The sequence below is a fragment of the Bubalus kerabau genome, chromosome 5 (genome assembly GCF_029407905.1).
Source record: "Bubalus kerabau isolate K-KA32 ecotype Philippines breed swamp buffalo chromosome 5, PCC_UOA_SB_1v2, whole genome shotgun sequence".
In the NCBI taxonomy this organism is placed as follows: domain Eukaryota; kingdom Metazoa; phylum Chordata; class Mammalia; order Artiodactyla; family Bovidae; genus Bubalus; species Bubalus kerabau.
Window position 1 is genome coordinate 10,457,026 of NC_073628.1, and position 17,205 is coordinate 10,474,230.

Sequence of the window (17,205 nt, forward strand, 5' to 3'; positions counted from 1 at the left end):
TCTACAGCTTCAGTGTAGCCTTCATTAACAGGATAGTTGCGGGTTAGTTTTGAGTTCTAAATTGCTGTTTGAATGTCTCAAAATTAGCATGGGCTCGCTTGCTGAGTTGAAAGGGCCTGATTTTGGTCCCAGACTCCCTGGGTTCAAGTCCAGCTCTGGCACTTTCTGCGTGTGGGGACTCCAGCAAGGTGCTGACCCTCCTAGCCTCAGTTTCCCCATCTGTAAAATAAGGCAATAAAATATTGCCTGCCTCATGGGATTTGTTTTAAGATAAATAAATTAATAGGGGCGAAATGTCCAGCACAGTATCTGGTGGTGAATGTCAGTTATGACACTTATATAACAGGGGGGGAAAAGAATATAACTACTAAGTCAAACAAAATAAATCACCGCATTTCCAAAGTCCAGGGTCAAGGCGAGTTTACCTGACTCTGCCAGTGAAGAATGTTTATTTATCCTCAGTGCTAACAAAGTGTGCTCAGAATTTGTCTCTGGTTCCACTGGGATTTCTCTCAGTAAAGAAGAGGCCATTACTTTTCAATCACTTTTATTTACTGTTTAATGGCCAGTTCTAAGTACCTGTCACTGTGGTTTTAATACTGACTACTGGAAGGAAGGTTATAGGAAGTAGTAGGTGGAGAAAGATTATTTATCCCAAAACACACAGGGACTCTGGGGACTCAAATCCTTAACAGAATGTTCTGGGCACTCACATCCTTTTGGCTGAGGTTGAAATCCCAGGGATTCTCCAGGTCTTTGTCAACTACAAACTGGCCCTTGCCACTGCCACTTGCCATCTGCCTCTACGAGGACTGAGCTGCATGCTGCGGCAGCTTATGATTTTAAACACCCCCTAAAAAGAGTTTAGGGTGGAGAGCAGAAACAAGGCATTCTGTGCTTGGGGTTGGGGGGAAGTGGGGAACTGGCAGTCTTCAGATAGTTAGATGCTTTCAGGATTTTGTGAGCCCAATTCTTGTATCTTTGCATATCTAGAAAAGCACCAAAATCCTTCATGGTGACAACTGCTCCTTATGACTAGCAGAAACCTTCTGAAAAAGTATGTGCTTGATTGCATGTATTCCTCCTTCACCAAAATTACATGTATACTGACCTTCCCCAACCTGCCTTTTTGGAGCAATGTCTCAGAGCTCTCTGAGGGGCTGTCGCCTGGGTTATAGTCCTCATTTTGCCCCAAATAAAACTTAACTCGCAACTCTCACATTGTGCTTTTTTTTTTTTAATTCCACATCTTGAAACTGATGAATATATCTCCCACCTCCCCTTTCACAATCCCTCTTGTTCCAACTTACCGAAGAGAGTAGGTCTTTGCATCATCTACCAGAATCTTAACACGGAGCCTTGACCCTGCCTTTAGAAATTCCCAGACCTCAAGGAAACAGTTTAAAGTCTTATTTGGTGATACAGACCAAAATTTTTTTTTTTAATGCCAATATATATTTTTATTGGATTATTTGAATAATTGTGTTGGAATTTGGCTTAATAAATGCTATAGAGAGAAGAGAGAGAGAAACTTCAAAATTATTCATTGGACCTTTTGGTAGTAAAAGTGCTGATAACATAAATCAGGACTCTAGAAGTCCAGATCTCTAGATCTCCAACTCAAATATGACTTGCCAAAATACCAATAATAACATTTAATATTCCTGACAGTATACTACAGTAGGGAAACAAAAATGAAATACATCACAACATAACAGAGTGCTGCCGTTGTTATTTAGTTAAGTAGTGTCAGACTCTTTGCAACCCTTTGGGCTGTAGCCTGCCAGGCTCCTCCATCCATGGGATTTCCCAGGCAAGAATACTGGAGTGGGTTGCTATTTCCTTCTCCAAGGAAAAACTGTCTCTATCAAGTGATTTCTACTTATTTGCCTTAATAAAATCCAAAGAGGACTTAATTTAGCTGTGACTGATAAAATTATTAAAAATCATTTTGAGTGATAAATGATCACACCATTTTTAGACTGTTGTTCAGAATGACTGAAAGATTTAAACAGCATTGCTATTACAAAAATCGTTTATTCTACAACTGCAAATCATGTGACAAGTGTTTTCAGAGTTTACATCCATGACGATGAAATACATGAATAAAAGTACCTCATTTTAGCAGTAAGTGATTCCCTGGTGGCTCAGATGGTAAAGAGTCTGCCTGCAATGCAGGAGACCCAGGTTCAATCCCTGGGATGGGAAGATCCGTTTGGGGAAGGAAATGGCAACCTACTCCAGTATTCTTGCCTGGAAAATTCCATGGACAAAGGAACCTGTCAGGGCTACAGTCCATGGGGTTGCAAAGAGTCGGACGTGACTGAGAGACTCCACTTTGCTTTCTTTTTTCACAATATCTATGCATATATAAGGAGAAGGCAATGGCACCCCACTCTAGTACTCTTGCCTGGAAAATCCCATGGATGGAGGAGCCTTGGTGGGCTGCAGTCCATGGGGTCGTTAGGGATCGGACACGACTGAGCGACTTCACTTTCACTTTTCACTTTCATGCATTGGAGAAGGAAATGGCAACCCACTCCAGTGTTCTTGCCTGGAGAATCCCAGGGACGGGGGAGCCTGGTGGGCTGCCATCTGTGGGGTCGCACAGAGTTGGACACAACTGAAGTGACTTAGCAGCAGCAGCAGCATGCATGTATAAAATCAAAAAGAGTCCTCATTCAGCTCATGAAGAGATATATTTATCAATAGCATTTCACTTCATAAATTTAAAAAGCATCAACAATTGAAATAAATATCTGGTCTTTGTCCAAAGCTGCAAACATCTTTGCTACTGCTGCTAAGTCGCTTCAGCCGTGTCCGACTCTGTGCAACCCCATAGACAGCAGCCCACCAGGCTCCCCTGTCCCTGGGATTCTCCAGGCAAGAACACTGGAGTGGGTTGCCATTTCCTTCTCCATCTTTGCTGGTCCCCAAATCGCCAATGCACCTTGTCTTACAAACTCCACGAAGGCATTTTATTCCTTCTTCCCTTGCGCTTCTGCATTGTGGAAATTATGAGATGTATATCCTGGGGTTCCCCAGGGAAACATGTGAGTGGTGTAGTCACTCTTTACTACTCCCACAGACCACCTGCCCACCGCTCTCCTACACCTAAAGCAGCTCAGAGTTAGGGCCGTGGCTGTGAGCTGCAGATGGACGTGGGAAAGGCCACAGAGCATCAGAGATTGTTTCCATCTCCTTGTTCATCAACTCCTGCCATGAAGTGATGGTCCTGTGATGCCTAAATCTCTTGTCTGTGTCATACCCTAGGCAGAAGGAGATAGGAAAATATTAGAAATGCTTGATTTGTTCCTGAATTCCCGGTAACACTTACTCATTGTGTGCACCGAGCACTTGTGCTGTCTACAGTGCTGGGTATCCAGCCAGGTATCAGTGGAGACACCACCTAGACTTTGGGGACCACTCATCCACTTGTAAATTGACATCGTACACCATGAAGCATCAGTGGGGTACCCCCCACCCCGACCCAGGGATATCAAGTACCCTCTTTGGATGGCCTAAGACCTCCTTTCCTGAGAAGACAGAAGCTGTGTTCATCATAATACATTTTGTATTTGGAATTAGCTTCAAACACGCAGAAACATTGTAAGGATATGTATAGCAGAACACCAGCATACCATTACCCTGACACATTTTTTAAAATATTGAAATATAGTTGATGTGCAATATTTTTTAAGTTGCAAATATATGATATAGTGATTCGCAATTTTTAAAGGTTTTATCCCATTTATAGTTATATTTTGGCTATATTCACTGTGTTGTACAATAGATCCCTTGTAGCTTACTTTATACCTAGTAATTTGTGCCTTTTAATCCCCTACCCCTACATTGCCCCTTCTGCTCTCCCCCTCCTCACTGGTAACCACTAGCCTGTTTTCTATACCTGTGAATATTTCTTTTTTGTTATATTCACTAATTGTTTCTTTGTATTTTTTAGATTCCACATATAAGAGATATCATACAGTATTTGAATTTCTCTGTCTGATCTTTCACTTAGCATAATGCCCTCCAAGTCCATACATGGGGTTGCAGATGGCAAAAGTTCCTTCTTTTCTATGGCTGAGTATAATTCCATTATATAGATATATAACAGATGCACTTACTGTTGATGTATGACTTGATTTACTTTATTCATTTGGAGACTTCTCACAAAGATGCAGCCCTAAGCTTTCAATACATGGGCTGAAAATTCCAACAGACATGCCCAGCTTCAAATATGAAATTATACCCATATATTCCACCTACCCCAGAGCTGTAGCAGGGCTGTACATACATAAAACCAGGGTCAATGTAAGGGCTAAAGAAACTACAATAAGCAGATCTTGTGTAGCTGCGAACCCTCCCAGGTCAAGAACATGTAGGCTGCATTTAGAGAGATCTGAGGAGTATTGCATAGTGAAACTCTCAAGGGCTCTTGATTTCCAGGCAGAGTTCCAGAAGTTTCCTCTACCAAGTAGAGGACACTTGAATGTCGAGGATTCTCCCTCCATTCTAAGTTGTTTTCTGCAGGAGTCAGGATTACCAGACCAAGGTGAGGCACTGTTCAAATAAGTCTGTTCTTCCTGGGGATCGGATGTTACCTGAAGCAATTCCAGAGGGCAAGCTGCCTTGCAGGAGTGGAGCCAGGTGCTAAAGACTCTTCCTGCCCCTCCCACAGTCAATAAGGTGAGCTGCCAGGTCCTTGAGGTAGATGCTCGTCATTGTAGGTCAGCCCTACAGGTGCAGGAGACCGCTGAGGACAGCAAATCACAACCCCATCACAGGTCCTTTCCAAATAGGCGAGGCTGAGTCCTCTGCAAACACAGGTGCCACTTATGATGATGAAATTAGCAGTTTTTTTTCCATCTTTCCCCTTGAGGAAAAAAAAGAATAATGCTATGGCATTCATGACATGTTGAATGTACATTAAAAAAAAATGAATTCTGAAAGAACAGTGTGGAGAAGGAAGCCAAACAACCTCAGGACCAGGGAATTGTTGAGCCTACAGTCACTGTAGGAGCCCCAAGGCTGTTGGCTTTGATCGCTGGAAGGACTTTCTGCTCCCAACAGTCTTTTGTAGTGGAGGGGATAATGAAAGATTTTTGTTTCTTGTTTCTTGGCCCTCATTCATCTCCATTATCATCTAACACTTACATACGTGTAGCCTTTGCTTCTTTCCCCAAATCTCATTGTAGATTTGCTACTTTTTGCTGCTGCTGCCAAGTCGCTTCAGTAATCCCCAACTCTGCGACAGCACATAGACGCACACTGCCGTCCCATAGAAGGCAGCCCACCAGGTTCCTCTGTCCCCGGAATTCTCCAGGCAAGAATGCTGGAGTAGGTTGCCATTTCCTTCTCCAATGCATGAAAGAGAAAAGTAAAAGTGAAGTCGCTCAGTTGTGTCTGACTCTTCATGACCCCATGGACTGCAGCCTATCAGGCTCCTCCGTCCATGGGATTTTCCAGGCAAGAGTACTGGAGTGGGTTGCCATTTCCTTCTCCAGGGCTACTCTTTGAGTGTAAGAAAAAAGACATAAGATCTTACAGGGGCTTCCCTGGTGGCTCAATGGATAAGAATCCACCTGCGAATGCGGGGGATACAAGTTCAGTGCCTGGTCCAGGAAGATCCCACATGCTGTGGAGCAACTGAGTCCGTGTGCCACAACCGCTGAGCCTGAGGGCTGCAACTACTGAAACCTGAGTGCCCTAGAGCCTGCGCTCTACAACAAGAGGGGCCACTGCAATGAGAAGGCCACACACCACAATGAAGAGTAGCCCCACTCACCACAACTAGAGCAAGCCTGTATGCAGCAGCGAAGACCAGTGCAAAGGAAACTAAATGAATAAATAATTAAAAATTTTTAAAACATCTTATAGGAATTTTAAGCATATGTGTTGGTTAGTTGATACACTTACTATGCTAATTAAGTCTTTTTGTCACGTCATGGGCAAAAACTTACAAGCTGTTAATTTTGTTATAGGTCAGATGTTCGCCTTCACTGTATCAAAGATCTAAGACCAAGACTGTAGATTGCAATCATTGTGTGCCTGGTAGGGTCTCTATTTATTTAGTTGCTGAGTTAGTTCCTTTTTCCTACCCGTCTCTCATCTGCTGGAACTGAAGACCCATGTGCGACACATCCCAGGCTCTCTTGCCAGCCGCCTTCTCATTAGGCTCTCCAGGGAAGGGCACTCATGAAGATCGGAACAGGGTAGGGGGCAGCAGTCGTGTGTTCTGAGCTTCTGAAGTCGCCTCTTGCAGCGGTTGTGGCAGCAGTGGGTAGAGTAGACCAGCAGCCCAGCCGCGGCCGTGTTTACAGCCATGGCTTCATGTCTTGGGCCTTGGTCCTTTGGTTCTTGCTCAGGTAGCTCAGTTTCGACAACAGCAACTTCACCTTCACCTGCACCCAAGGGATGGGCAAGACCTTTTAGTTTTCAACTCCAGTTTGAGAGGCAGTATTATCTTCTGTAATTATCAATCCTTGTGGATCCTTTATGCTCCCTTATCCCTGTTCCAGCCTTTCACCTTCATTATCAACTTCTATCTGAAATTCACTCTGCTCAATATACCTAGAAGGTTTTCTATTTCTTGATTGGACACTAACAGACAAATGGATGCTCCTCAGAACCCAGTGGGTGCTGAGGTTGGGCAGTGGGAGTATTTGCTCTGGGCGTGTGGGCACACAGAGATGCTGTGCCTGTGGAGCATTTGAAAGTGATGGGTAGAAGTGAACCTACCCTGGAACCTACTTTTCTAAATCACATAAAGTACACCTCCTTGAAGAGATATAGGTATAGGTTCAATACCTGTTCAATGTTCCTTTGCCCTGGAGCAGATCACTCCTAGCACCCTGTCCTTGAAACTCTCCCAATTTCATGCAGTCATTCAGGCACCCAGGCTTTACCACTGAAGCATCTGATAGAGCCTTAGGACTCTCCTGGATCTTGGTGTTCAGTGGCAGAAGAGGGAATAAGGAGGGGAGCTTTCTGGGACAGGCCTGGAGGAGATGTTTCTCATGACCCCCACATTCCACTGGCCTGAACTCAGTGAAAAGAAGATCGGCCATGTGTCCTGGCTCCAGAGGAGAAGGGCTTGGTAAATAGCTCTCTGATATCTGTTTTTAATATCCTTACTATTTAGAGCATAAACTATTTTGTAAATTGTTGATAGTCAAAGCTATGGTTTTTTCAGTGGTCATGTATGGATGTGAGAGCTGGGCCATAAAGAAGGCTGAGCACCAAAGAATTGATGCTTTTGAACTGTGGTGTTGGAGAAGACTCTTGAGAGTCCCTTGGACTGCAAGGAGATCCAACCAGTCCATCCTAAGGGAAATCAGTCCTAAATATTCATTGGAGGTACTGATGCTGAGGCTGAAGCTCCAATATTTTGGCCACCTGATGTGAAGAGCTGACTCATTGGAAAAGACCCTGATGCTGGGCAAGATTGAGGGCAGAAGGAGAAGGGGATGACAGAGGATGAGATGATTGGATGGTATCACCAACTCAATGGACATGAATTTGAGCAAGCTCCGGGAGATGGTGATGGACAGGGAAGCCTGACGTGTTGCAGTCCGTGGGGTCTCAAAGAGTCGGACACGACTGAGCAACAACAAAAGAGCATAAACTATTTTGTAAATTGTTGATCCTGGTAGGCAAACACTGTATTTAATTTCTTTATTCCTTTTTAGAAAAATACCTTTAAAAATTATTATTATGTTTAAAATTTGTTGACCATGCCCTGTGGCATGAGAGATCCTAGTTCCCTGACCAGGGATGGAACTCATACCTCCTCCATCAGAAGATCAGAGTCTTAATGACAGGACCACCATGAAAGTCCCTATGTATCATTTCTAATCCCGTCACCCTCAGGAAGACCTGTTAACTAACAAAAGCACATTTTTTTTTCAACAGCTTTATTGAGATGTAACTCACACATCGTAGAATGCATGCATTTGAAGGGTACCCTTCAGTGGTTTTTAAATATATTCAGAGTTGTGCAATCATCCCCACAGTCCATTGCAGAACATTTTCATCACCCCCCAAAAATAACCCTCCAGACAGCAGTCATTCCCCATTCCCATGACCCCTTCAGCCTTAGGCAGTAAGTAATCAACTTTCTGGGCTTCCCAGGTGACTCAACGGTAAAGAATCTGCCTCCCAATGCAGGAGACACAGGAGATGTGGGTTCAGTCCTTGGGTCGGGAAGATCCCCTGGAAAAGGAAATGGCAACCTGCTCCAGTATTCTTGCTTGGAAAATCCCATGGACAGAGGAGCCTGGCAGGCTACAGTCATGGGGTCTCAAAGACATGAGTGAGCGACAGAGCACACACATGCACACAATCAGCTTTCTGTTTCCATTCTCTTTTCATGCTGCTGTTGAAAAGTCTGATGTGAGTTCTACTTATTTTGTGGGAAACATGTAGGTTTTTCTTTTCAACCCTGAATTTCTGAGTTTTATTCATGGAAACTAGGATTTATTCAGATGTGAGTCTTTTCCATCGATCTTAGTCTTCACTGAGCCCTTTTAGTCAGAAACTCATAAAGCACATTTATTTTTATTACCATTCCCAGGCAATTGGCATCCAGTGTGTGTATTTTTTTTTTTTACTGAAATATAGTTGATTTATAAAGTTGTGTTTGTTTCAGGTGTACAGAAAAGTGATTCAGATCTGTATCTGTCTATCTATCTCAGATGATTTTCGATGCTGTTCATGCATTTTGTGAGAAGTGGTTTAACTTGAGTGTTAACTTCCAAGAGATGTAATATTTGCTTAAGTCCAAGACATGTGTTAGAAGTATAGCAAGAATGATGCATTTCTGCCTGGAGAGATGTCACTGTCCTGTCTCCAACTCTAGGCAGGAAGAGTCCTACAGAGTGTAGTGAGAAGGAAAAACAGGAGAAACAGTTCTACGAGGTGTTTTCTGTATGTTTACCTTGCCAAAAATCTTGAACATGACACTCATGATTCCAGCCTCCTCACTGGTCTCTAGGATTCCTGTTTCCACCAGAGTTTGTTAGCAGTGCATTTTCCCACAGGAATTTAGCTCTTGTGTACCTACCATCTGCTCCCCGTTCCTTATCCCCTTAGTGCTGATGCTACATGTTAGGTAATGAAGCCTGCAGTTTGCACAAGACCACCCTTTTCCACCATAGGGTGACAGGTCAGTGCTGGGGACAGACACTTAAAAAAAATATTTAGGAAGTATTTGATGATTCATTGGTTTTTAAAGGAGTGTGTGTGTTTGTGTGTCTCTTTTAGCCAAGTGATTAGAGGTTTTCCTATGATCATTCTGTTCTCGGTTTTCAGTGTGATTCCATGGTGGTCAGAAAGTACACTGTGTCTTTTGCTGTGGCCAAAGTCGGTTGAGTGACCTGCTGACATGGACATTCCAGAAAGCTGCTTCCGTTTGCTCCAATTTTTGGTGTTTCTTCCAACACTCCCATCTGCTGGATGTCTGGCAGTTGCTGGTGTTGTCAGCAAGGTCCTCCGTCATCCTCTTGGGCTCTGCATGGCTTTGCAGGCATCAGCCCCTCCAGCAGACATTCTTTGGTTATATCCTCGGCCAGGTGGTGTGCCTGGCAAATGCATGACTGTGTTGAACGGGAAACTTCACTCCACTGGGACAGCTCTCTGATGTCCTGGGGCAGATGGAGGCCAAAGCTGTCCAAGTGCTGAGACTGAGGCTGGGGAGAGGCTTGCTTGCAGCTGGGAGCTGCCCTTACTTGCAATCCTAAGACCACCTCCCTCAAAGCTGAGACTGGTCTGACCAGAGAATGGCTCCCCATCGCAGGACCTCCCTCGTGCCTCTTTCCTGTACACATTATGTAGGAGGGAAGAGTCAGAATTTCGGGGAGCTGAATCATCCCAAGAAAGGGCCAGAGGTCTTCCTGGTAGAAGGGATGGCCCCAGAAGGAAAAGGGACTCTGGGAGGTGTGAGCAGAAGGGCAGTAACTTATCTTTGGTGAGAGGATTGTGGGGACTGGTAGAAGTAAAGGGAGCTAAGGTTCGATTTTAAAATTTCTTGTTTTGCTTTGTTCCAACATAGTGCACATTTTCCCCTGATCTTCCTGACTTCATAGGTCCTTGTGTGAATGAGGGGATGAGTTACGCTGCCATTCAGGGGACACATGTGGGGAGAGTCCTACAGTTCTATTAGGGGGCATCAAACATCCGGTGGCTCAGACAGTGAAGAATTTCCTTGTAATGCAGGAGACCCGGGTTGGACCCCTTGGTTGGGAATATTCCCCTGGAGAACGGAGTGGCTACCCACTCTAGTATTCTCGTTTGGAGGATTCCACGGACAGAGGAGTCTGGCGGGCTACAGTCCATGGGGTTGCAAAGAGTCGGTCAGGACTAAGCGACTTACACTCACTCAAATCTCAGGAATTAGGGTAAACAATATTTTTGTGAACTAATGTTAAAAGTTAAGATTAGTGCCATATATAAGATTTTAAAATCAAGACAGCATTCACCCTGGCTTTGCCTGAGTTACCTCTCTCAATGGCTCTGTTCCCAGCCCTGCACACTTGGGGCAGAGACAGAGAGAGCTGAGAAAGCTGCCCTCCATGGCCAGCAGGGTTCAGAATGAAGATGAAGACTGAAGCAGGTCAGGGAACTTGGGTATGACCCAACCACCAGAAACTCCCCTCTAGTTTCTGGGGAGATGGGGATGAGGAGGGGAGGAAAACCGCTTTTCCAGAGAGACAATTAGTGTTGGACTAGAAACAGTGAGAGACAAAGTGCCTTTCAGATACCTCCATCCTTCACCCATGAGTTATTTAATGAATAATTCTGTGTGTGTGTTATATGTGAAGCTCTCTAAAGTCTCCATTTGAATCAGATAACAAAAAAGAACTTTAGATATGCGATACTTTATTGAAATGAAAATGTATTTGAGGTTTCAACAATTGTCTTGCAGTGTGTAGATTAAAAGACAAAAAAGACAGACAGCTTGTGGTATATACTCATCACCAGTTGACATTTCTGAGCCAAAGGTCTTGCAGAAAGTTAGAATGCTTTACAGTATATACTGTTGTACATGATTTGCTGAAAAACAAAAAAAATCACTTAGATTTTCAGCTCCCTCTTGCAAAATAAAATCTTGCACAATAAACATTTCTTCTAATTGTTATCTTGAATGCGTTCACAGACATCTGACATTCAAGAGAATTAGTCCTGGAAGTTAAATCAGAATGATCCCATTTATCCTATCATTCAGGAGACATTTATCAATGTCAAAGAAGTCTGGTGCTTCCAGATCTTTTCCCCACCAGAGGTCCCTTGAGTAAGTTCTTTTCTGCACATTTCTTGCTGTAATAACTTATCTATAACGATGCTACATATATTATCAGTTTTCCATAGAATCGTGACAATCTCAGCACCAATACAAGGACCCAAGGAATTTTTGAATTCCTGTGCAGACTTTCTGTCAGAAATATAGAAAATAGCCAGGACCTTCATCTTTGACTTTGTAGCCTGTAAAATCTTGAGGCTGTGACTCGGAAAGATCCATCTGAGTTAGGCTTTTCAAGAAAAAAAGCCTAGCATCCTTCATTATAAGGATCATAGTAAATGATGTAATTTAAATTACATAGTAAATGATTCTATTTACCATTTTCACCATTTCAAATACACCTAACACCATATTCACTCTGCAGTCAGTACAACCAATCTTCAGACTGTCTTCAGGTTACAAAAATGAAACGATATACCTGTTAAATAACTCCCATTTTCCCTCAATATCCGACTTCTGAAAACCACTATTCCACCCTGTGTTTCTATTAAATTGGCTATTCCTGAAACCTGGTATAAGAGTTAAGCTACCTTTGTCTTTTTGTGACTGGTTTATTTCACTGATCATAATGTGTGTGTGTGTGTCTGCCTCTGTGCCTACTGGGGAAATGTGGTTTAGGTAGACCCTTTGCTTTTCCCTCTTTTGTCTTTTAAATTTATTATTCACTGAAGATTTCAGCACTGTAGCCTTGGACATCTTTCTTGATGTCAAAGTCATCAGACTCACCACACAATGAAATAAATGGAAATAAAGCACATTCATCACACGCTTTAGTGTAATGAATAACAAACGTAGAGTCTATTTGTCCCTGTCCCTTGGTTGTAAAAGCACATAAGAAGCTGAAATTACCAACATCTGTTCGAAATTGGCCAGAGTTTCATTTGACTGCTGGAGAAAACATTGCTTTAATTCATCTACAGCATTTTTCTCATCGTCAGTCCGTGCGAAATCTTTAAGATATTCTCTATATTCATCCTTGGACACAGTGGGATCAACTGCTTTTTCAATCACATTGTCAAGAAGGGAGCAGCCAGAAGTACCTGGGAAGAAAGAAGGCAAACATGGGCTCCATTATGGATGCATGAACATCTTTGGAGGGCAGAACCATGATGGTTGTCATTTAGGAGCCTGGTAGGCTGCAGTCCATGGGGTCGCTGAGTTGGACACGACTGAGCGACTTCACTTTCACTTTTCACTTTCATGCACTGGAGAAGGAAATGACAACCCACTCCAGTGTTCTTGCCTGAAGAATCCCAGGGACGGAGGAGCCTTGTGGGCTGCCGTCTATGGGGTCGAGCAGAGTCGGACATGACTAAAGCGACTCAGCAGCAGCAGCAGCAGAGATGTCTATTCAGAAAGATTATGGCAAATGGTCTTCAGTTCTCTATTCTACAAGAGTAAACTTGGGATCTGGGATTTCTCTAAGACCTAAAACATCTGTGCTTCCTCTTGCTAGCCTCTAGAAGCCAAACCTTGTGTAACCTTGACTAAGGAGGGAGTTGAGGAAATGAGACACTCTGACTCAGGGCAACATATTAAACTTTATCTGGTCTTTCTTTGTTCAGAGTCATATGATGCTTCACCATTATCATTCCAAGTAACAAGTAAAATTTCCCAGGATTGTACATGTACTGGGTCTAGAATATTGTCCATTAGCTCTGTTGATGCTAATGATTTTCTGAAACAAACAAAATAATGTACAAATGAAATTCTTGTTTGTGAAGTGACCTGTTGCTGCGATCTCACTTGGGTAGGAGAAAGAGCTCTGGAACTGGATTAGAGAGAACTGGCTTTTATTCTTGGGTCTGTAATTTTTTATTTAGTTGACCTTGAGCCTGTCACCTTGAACACATCTGCAAGTACTTGAGGAACAAATGAGGTGAGGATATTTAAAAGAGCTCTGTAGGACTTCTTTGGTGGCACAGCGCATAAGAATCTGCCTGCCAATGTGGGGGACGTGAATTCGATCCCTGGTTGGGGAAGATTCCACATGCCTTAGGGCAGCTAACCCTGTGTGCTACAGATGCTGTGCCCATGCTCTACAGCCCTTGCTTTGCAACAAGAGAAGCCATTGCAATGAGAAGTCCTCGCACCCTAGTGAAGAGTTGCCCCTACTCGCCACAACTAGAGAGAGCCTTGGCAAAGTAATGAAGACCTAGTACAACTAAGAATAAATAAACAAAAGTGAAAAAAGAACAAAAGAGCTTTGTAAGTTGAATAAAGTAAACTATGTCTGTGACTTATTACCGATGACTAGACTAGCCGACAGGGCATTATTCTCGAACTGGATCTTCACTTGGGAAGGAGACCTCCAAGGAGGTGTGAACTCCCTTCTTCAGTCAACATTGAGCAGGGAGGGACTGGGAGGAAAGGCATTCCAGAAGGGCTCAAATCAACTGTGAAAACTTGTGAAGAGTTGGGACTCCCCAACTGGGTGCAGGACCCTGGGTCACCCACCGCAGCCTGATCTTTACCTCCTGGCAGATTTCCTGTTTCTTTTCATATTTAAGGAGACTCCAAGAGTGCCTCTTTCAGGAAACCCATCTGGTATAAAATCAGGAATCATCAGAGCGTCTCTTCCCCTTGCCCTGCTGAAATGCCTAATTCTAGTAATCAGTCACTAGCCTCATCCCGATTTCATGGCACCTGTGACGATGGTGGGACACCCTGAATGTCGTGAGACACTATGTGCAGCCCCAGGGCAGAGGCAAAGCTCACAAAGGGCCTTCTTTCAGATGTTCTGGAAGGCGTGATGATGCTTAGGTCTCTGGTGGGCAGGCCTGTCCTGTACTGGTGCTTGGGGGTTGGGAGCTCTTGCACAGGGAACCAGACAGCAACCTTAGCCCCACATCTGTGCGCCCGTCAGTACTCACCTGCGTAGCAGTACAGGGGGAGGGCGACCAGCATGAGGACCGTCACCAGCTTCATGTTGGAGGCAGCTGCTGCTGACAAGTCAGTCTAGTGTCAGAGCAGAAGGAACTCACTTTAGAGGTGAGTGCCCAGAACGCCTCCTTTTATTCTCCAGGTCACCACGCTAATCCTTCCCACAAATGAGGAAATGAGTCACAGGATAAACCTGGCATTGGACCAGGAAACAACAGCAAGAACCAACAAGAACCCAGACAGCCTGTTTTTCTGTTGGTAGAAAACTGAGGAGACAGAGTCTTTGGGACCCCAAACAATTTCAGAACTGCCATCATGATATATGACTTTCAGTTCAGTTCAGTTCAGCCACTCAGCCATGTCCGACTCTTTGTGACCCCATGGACTGCAGCATGCCAGGCCTCCCTGTCTATCACCAGCTCCCAGAGTTTACTCAAACTCATGTCCATCGAGTCAGTGATGCTATCCAACCATCTCATCCTCTGTCATTCCCTTCTCCTCTCACCTTCAATCTTTCCCAGCATCAGGGTCTTTATAAATGAGTCATTTCTTCACATCAGGTGGCCAAAGTATTGGACTTACAGCTTCAGCATCAGTCCTTCCAATGAATATTCAGGACTGATTTCCTTTAGGATGGACTGGTTGGATCTCCTCGCAGTCCAAGGGACTCTCAAGAGTCTTCTCCAACACCACAGTTCAAAAGCATCAATTCTTTGGCACTCAGCCTTCTTCACAGTCCAACTCTCACATCCATACATGACTACTGGAAAAACCATAGCTTTGACCAGACAGACCTTTATTGGCAAAGTAATGTCTCCGCTTTTTAATATGCTGTCTAGGTTGGTCATAACTTTTCTTCCAAGGAGCAAGCCTCTTTCAATTTCATGGCCGCATTATATGACTTGAAGTAAAATGAATGCAAATCTGCTTTCTGAATAAAGCAAAGCACAGCATTGTGAGCCTGTGTTGTCCTCCTTGTTTTTTATTATTATCGTGATCATCATTATCTCTTATTCCTCCTCCTCCCCTTCCTCCTCCTCTTGTTTCTACTCTCTTCTTCTTCAAAGTACAAGTAGCATATGCTGTGGGTCTGTTCTGCGGGGTTACCGAGCACAAGAGCTGGGTGAGATACCACATACCTCCTCTGGGAGGCAGAGTTCTCTTGTCTATAGAAGCTTTTTTTCAGTAAGGTGCTTTAAATTTGGGAAATGTTAAAAATTAAAAAAACTAAAAATCTGCAAGGAGATCAAACCAGTCAATCCTAAAGGAAATCAGTCCTGAATATTCATTGAAAGGACTGATGTGAAGAACTGACTCATTGGAAAAGACTCATGCTGGGAAAGATTGAAGACAGGAGGAGAAGGGGATGACAGAGGATGAGATGGTTGGACGGCATCACTGCCTGGTTGGACATGAGTTTGAGCAAGCTGTGGGAGTTGGTGATGGACAGGGAAGCCTGGCGTGCTGTAGTCCATGGGGTGGCAAAGAGTCGGACATGGCTGAGAGACTGAACTAAACTGAAAAATTAAAAATGTCTTACCTCTGTGAAGTTTGTTTTATCAAAGACTATCTCACTTAGTTCACTCAGTTTCATCAATTTATTCTATTATAAATCTATGAATGAATTTTCATCTAGTTTTTGTTAGGTTTTTAGGGTTTTTCTTCCCCTGACACAAAGGATGTTGTGAAGCAGAAAAGCTGATTGCTTAGGGGAGGCAAAGCTGAATGGTGGAATGGCGATGGGATCTGGGTTCATACAGATGTGGATTTGAAGCATGGATGCAACACCTAATCACGAAGTGTCCTTGGACAAACTTGTGGTCATTCTGAGCTTCCTTTTCCTCACTGCTAAAAGGGGCATGAATGATGCCATGCTTGGTTTTGACAAGATGGGACTTTATGTAAAGAGCCTATCAAGGGTCTTAAAACAGGGTGTCATGGATTAGTGGGAGGTTCATTCATCCACCCACCCATCCATTCATCTATCCATCCAGCCAACCACCCATTCATCTTTCCATCCATCTGTCCACCCATCCATCCATTCATCATTTAGCAATACCAGGAGCTTCTACTCTGACTGGGCCCTTTGCTATGTGTCACACATTCATCTGCAGGGATAAGTTAGACCCGGACCTTGCCCTTATGGTGCTTACGGGGCAGGCAACAGACAAGCCTTCAACTGAATGAGTGATATCACAAAGCAACAGCTCTAATAAACAACCACTAAGGACAGCGTCCTGTAGGGAGGTCCAGGCAAGTTGTAGGAAGAAGGCCTTCTAAGCTTGGATGAGTGAACAGTGATATCCAAGGGAAGTTCTGGGAAGAGTGTTCTATGCAGAGGGAACAGCAAGTACAGAGGCCCTGAGGAGCAGATTATACTTGTCATGACAAGGAAAGCAAGGAAAGTGTATCTCTTGGTGTCACAGGGGGGACAGGCTAGCCTCATAAGAGAGAACCCACACCAGTTGAAATAGGGGTGATAGAAAGGGAATAGGAACAAGAGAAACAATGTCAGCTTAGGTTTAAGGACTAGAGAGTCAGAGAAAAGAGTCAATAGTTAACTACCCATGAATGGATTACTTGCTCTCTGGATTATTTGGGACTCACCCCTTTCCATCATTCAGCTGGAACATAAATTGCCAAGAGCACTACTGATTTAGCAAGAGGAAGAGAAATAAGGAAGAAGGCTATGTTCTTACATGTGTATTTTCCCCCAGGTGACCATTGTTGGTGATCTGCCTTCAAAAGGCAAATGAAGGACATTGGTAATGAAATCCCTGACCAGGACTTAAAGGAGACTCTGGCTGGTCACCCAGTTGTTGGGACCTGCCTGTTACCTGCAAGGACCCTGGACCCCCTCAGAGGTTTATTACTCTGAAACAAATCCCACATCATGTATGTGGTGCCCACAATAAAGAGGGGTGTTCTCCATAGCAAGGGATGATTGTTCTTAAGTGAATTAAATAACAGCTCGCCTTGCAAAAGACTGCTTTGCAAGCCAGCATTTACAAGGAGAAATAGAA

The 17,205-nt window shown here is 43.9% G+C and overlaps 1 protein-coding gene across 1 annotated transcript; it reads right to left on the reverse strand.

Annotated features, from left to right (window-relative positions):
- Positions 1 to 11,013: 11,013 nt before the first annotated feature.
- Positions 11,014 to 14,272, reverse strand: LOC129654141 (mammaglobin-A-like). The gene is made up of 3 exons (XM_055583711.1): positions 14,173 to 14,272; positions 12,149 to 12,339; positions 11,014 to 11,052 (listed from the first exon to the last, which is right to left on the reverse strand). The coding sequence occupies exons 1-3, from the start codon at positions 14,225 to 14,227 to the stop codon at positions 11,014 to 11,016; spliced, it is 285 nt and encodes a 94-aa protein (XP_055439686.1). The 5' UTR covers positions 14,228 to 14,272.
- Between the last annotated feature and the right edge of the window lie 2,933 nt (positions 14,273 to 17,205).

Excerpts from the sequence above, each read along its gene's own strand:
- LOC129654141 (XM_055583711.1), bottom strand. The coding sequence starts at position 14,227 with ATGAAGCTGGTGACGGTCCTCATGCTGGTCGCCCTCCCCCTGTACTGC. Across the intron at positions 12,340-14,172 it reads CCCCCTGTACTGCTACGCAG|GTACTTCTGGCTGCTCCCTT; the intron begins GTGAGTACTGAC and ends CTTTCTTCCCAG. Across the intron at positions 11,053-12,148 it reads CCAATTTCGAACAGATGTTG|CAAATCATGTACAACAGTAT; the intron begins GTAATTTCAGCT and ends TTTGTTTTTCAG.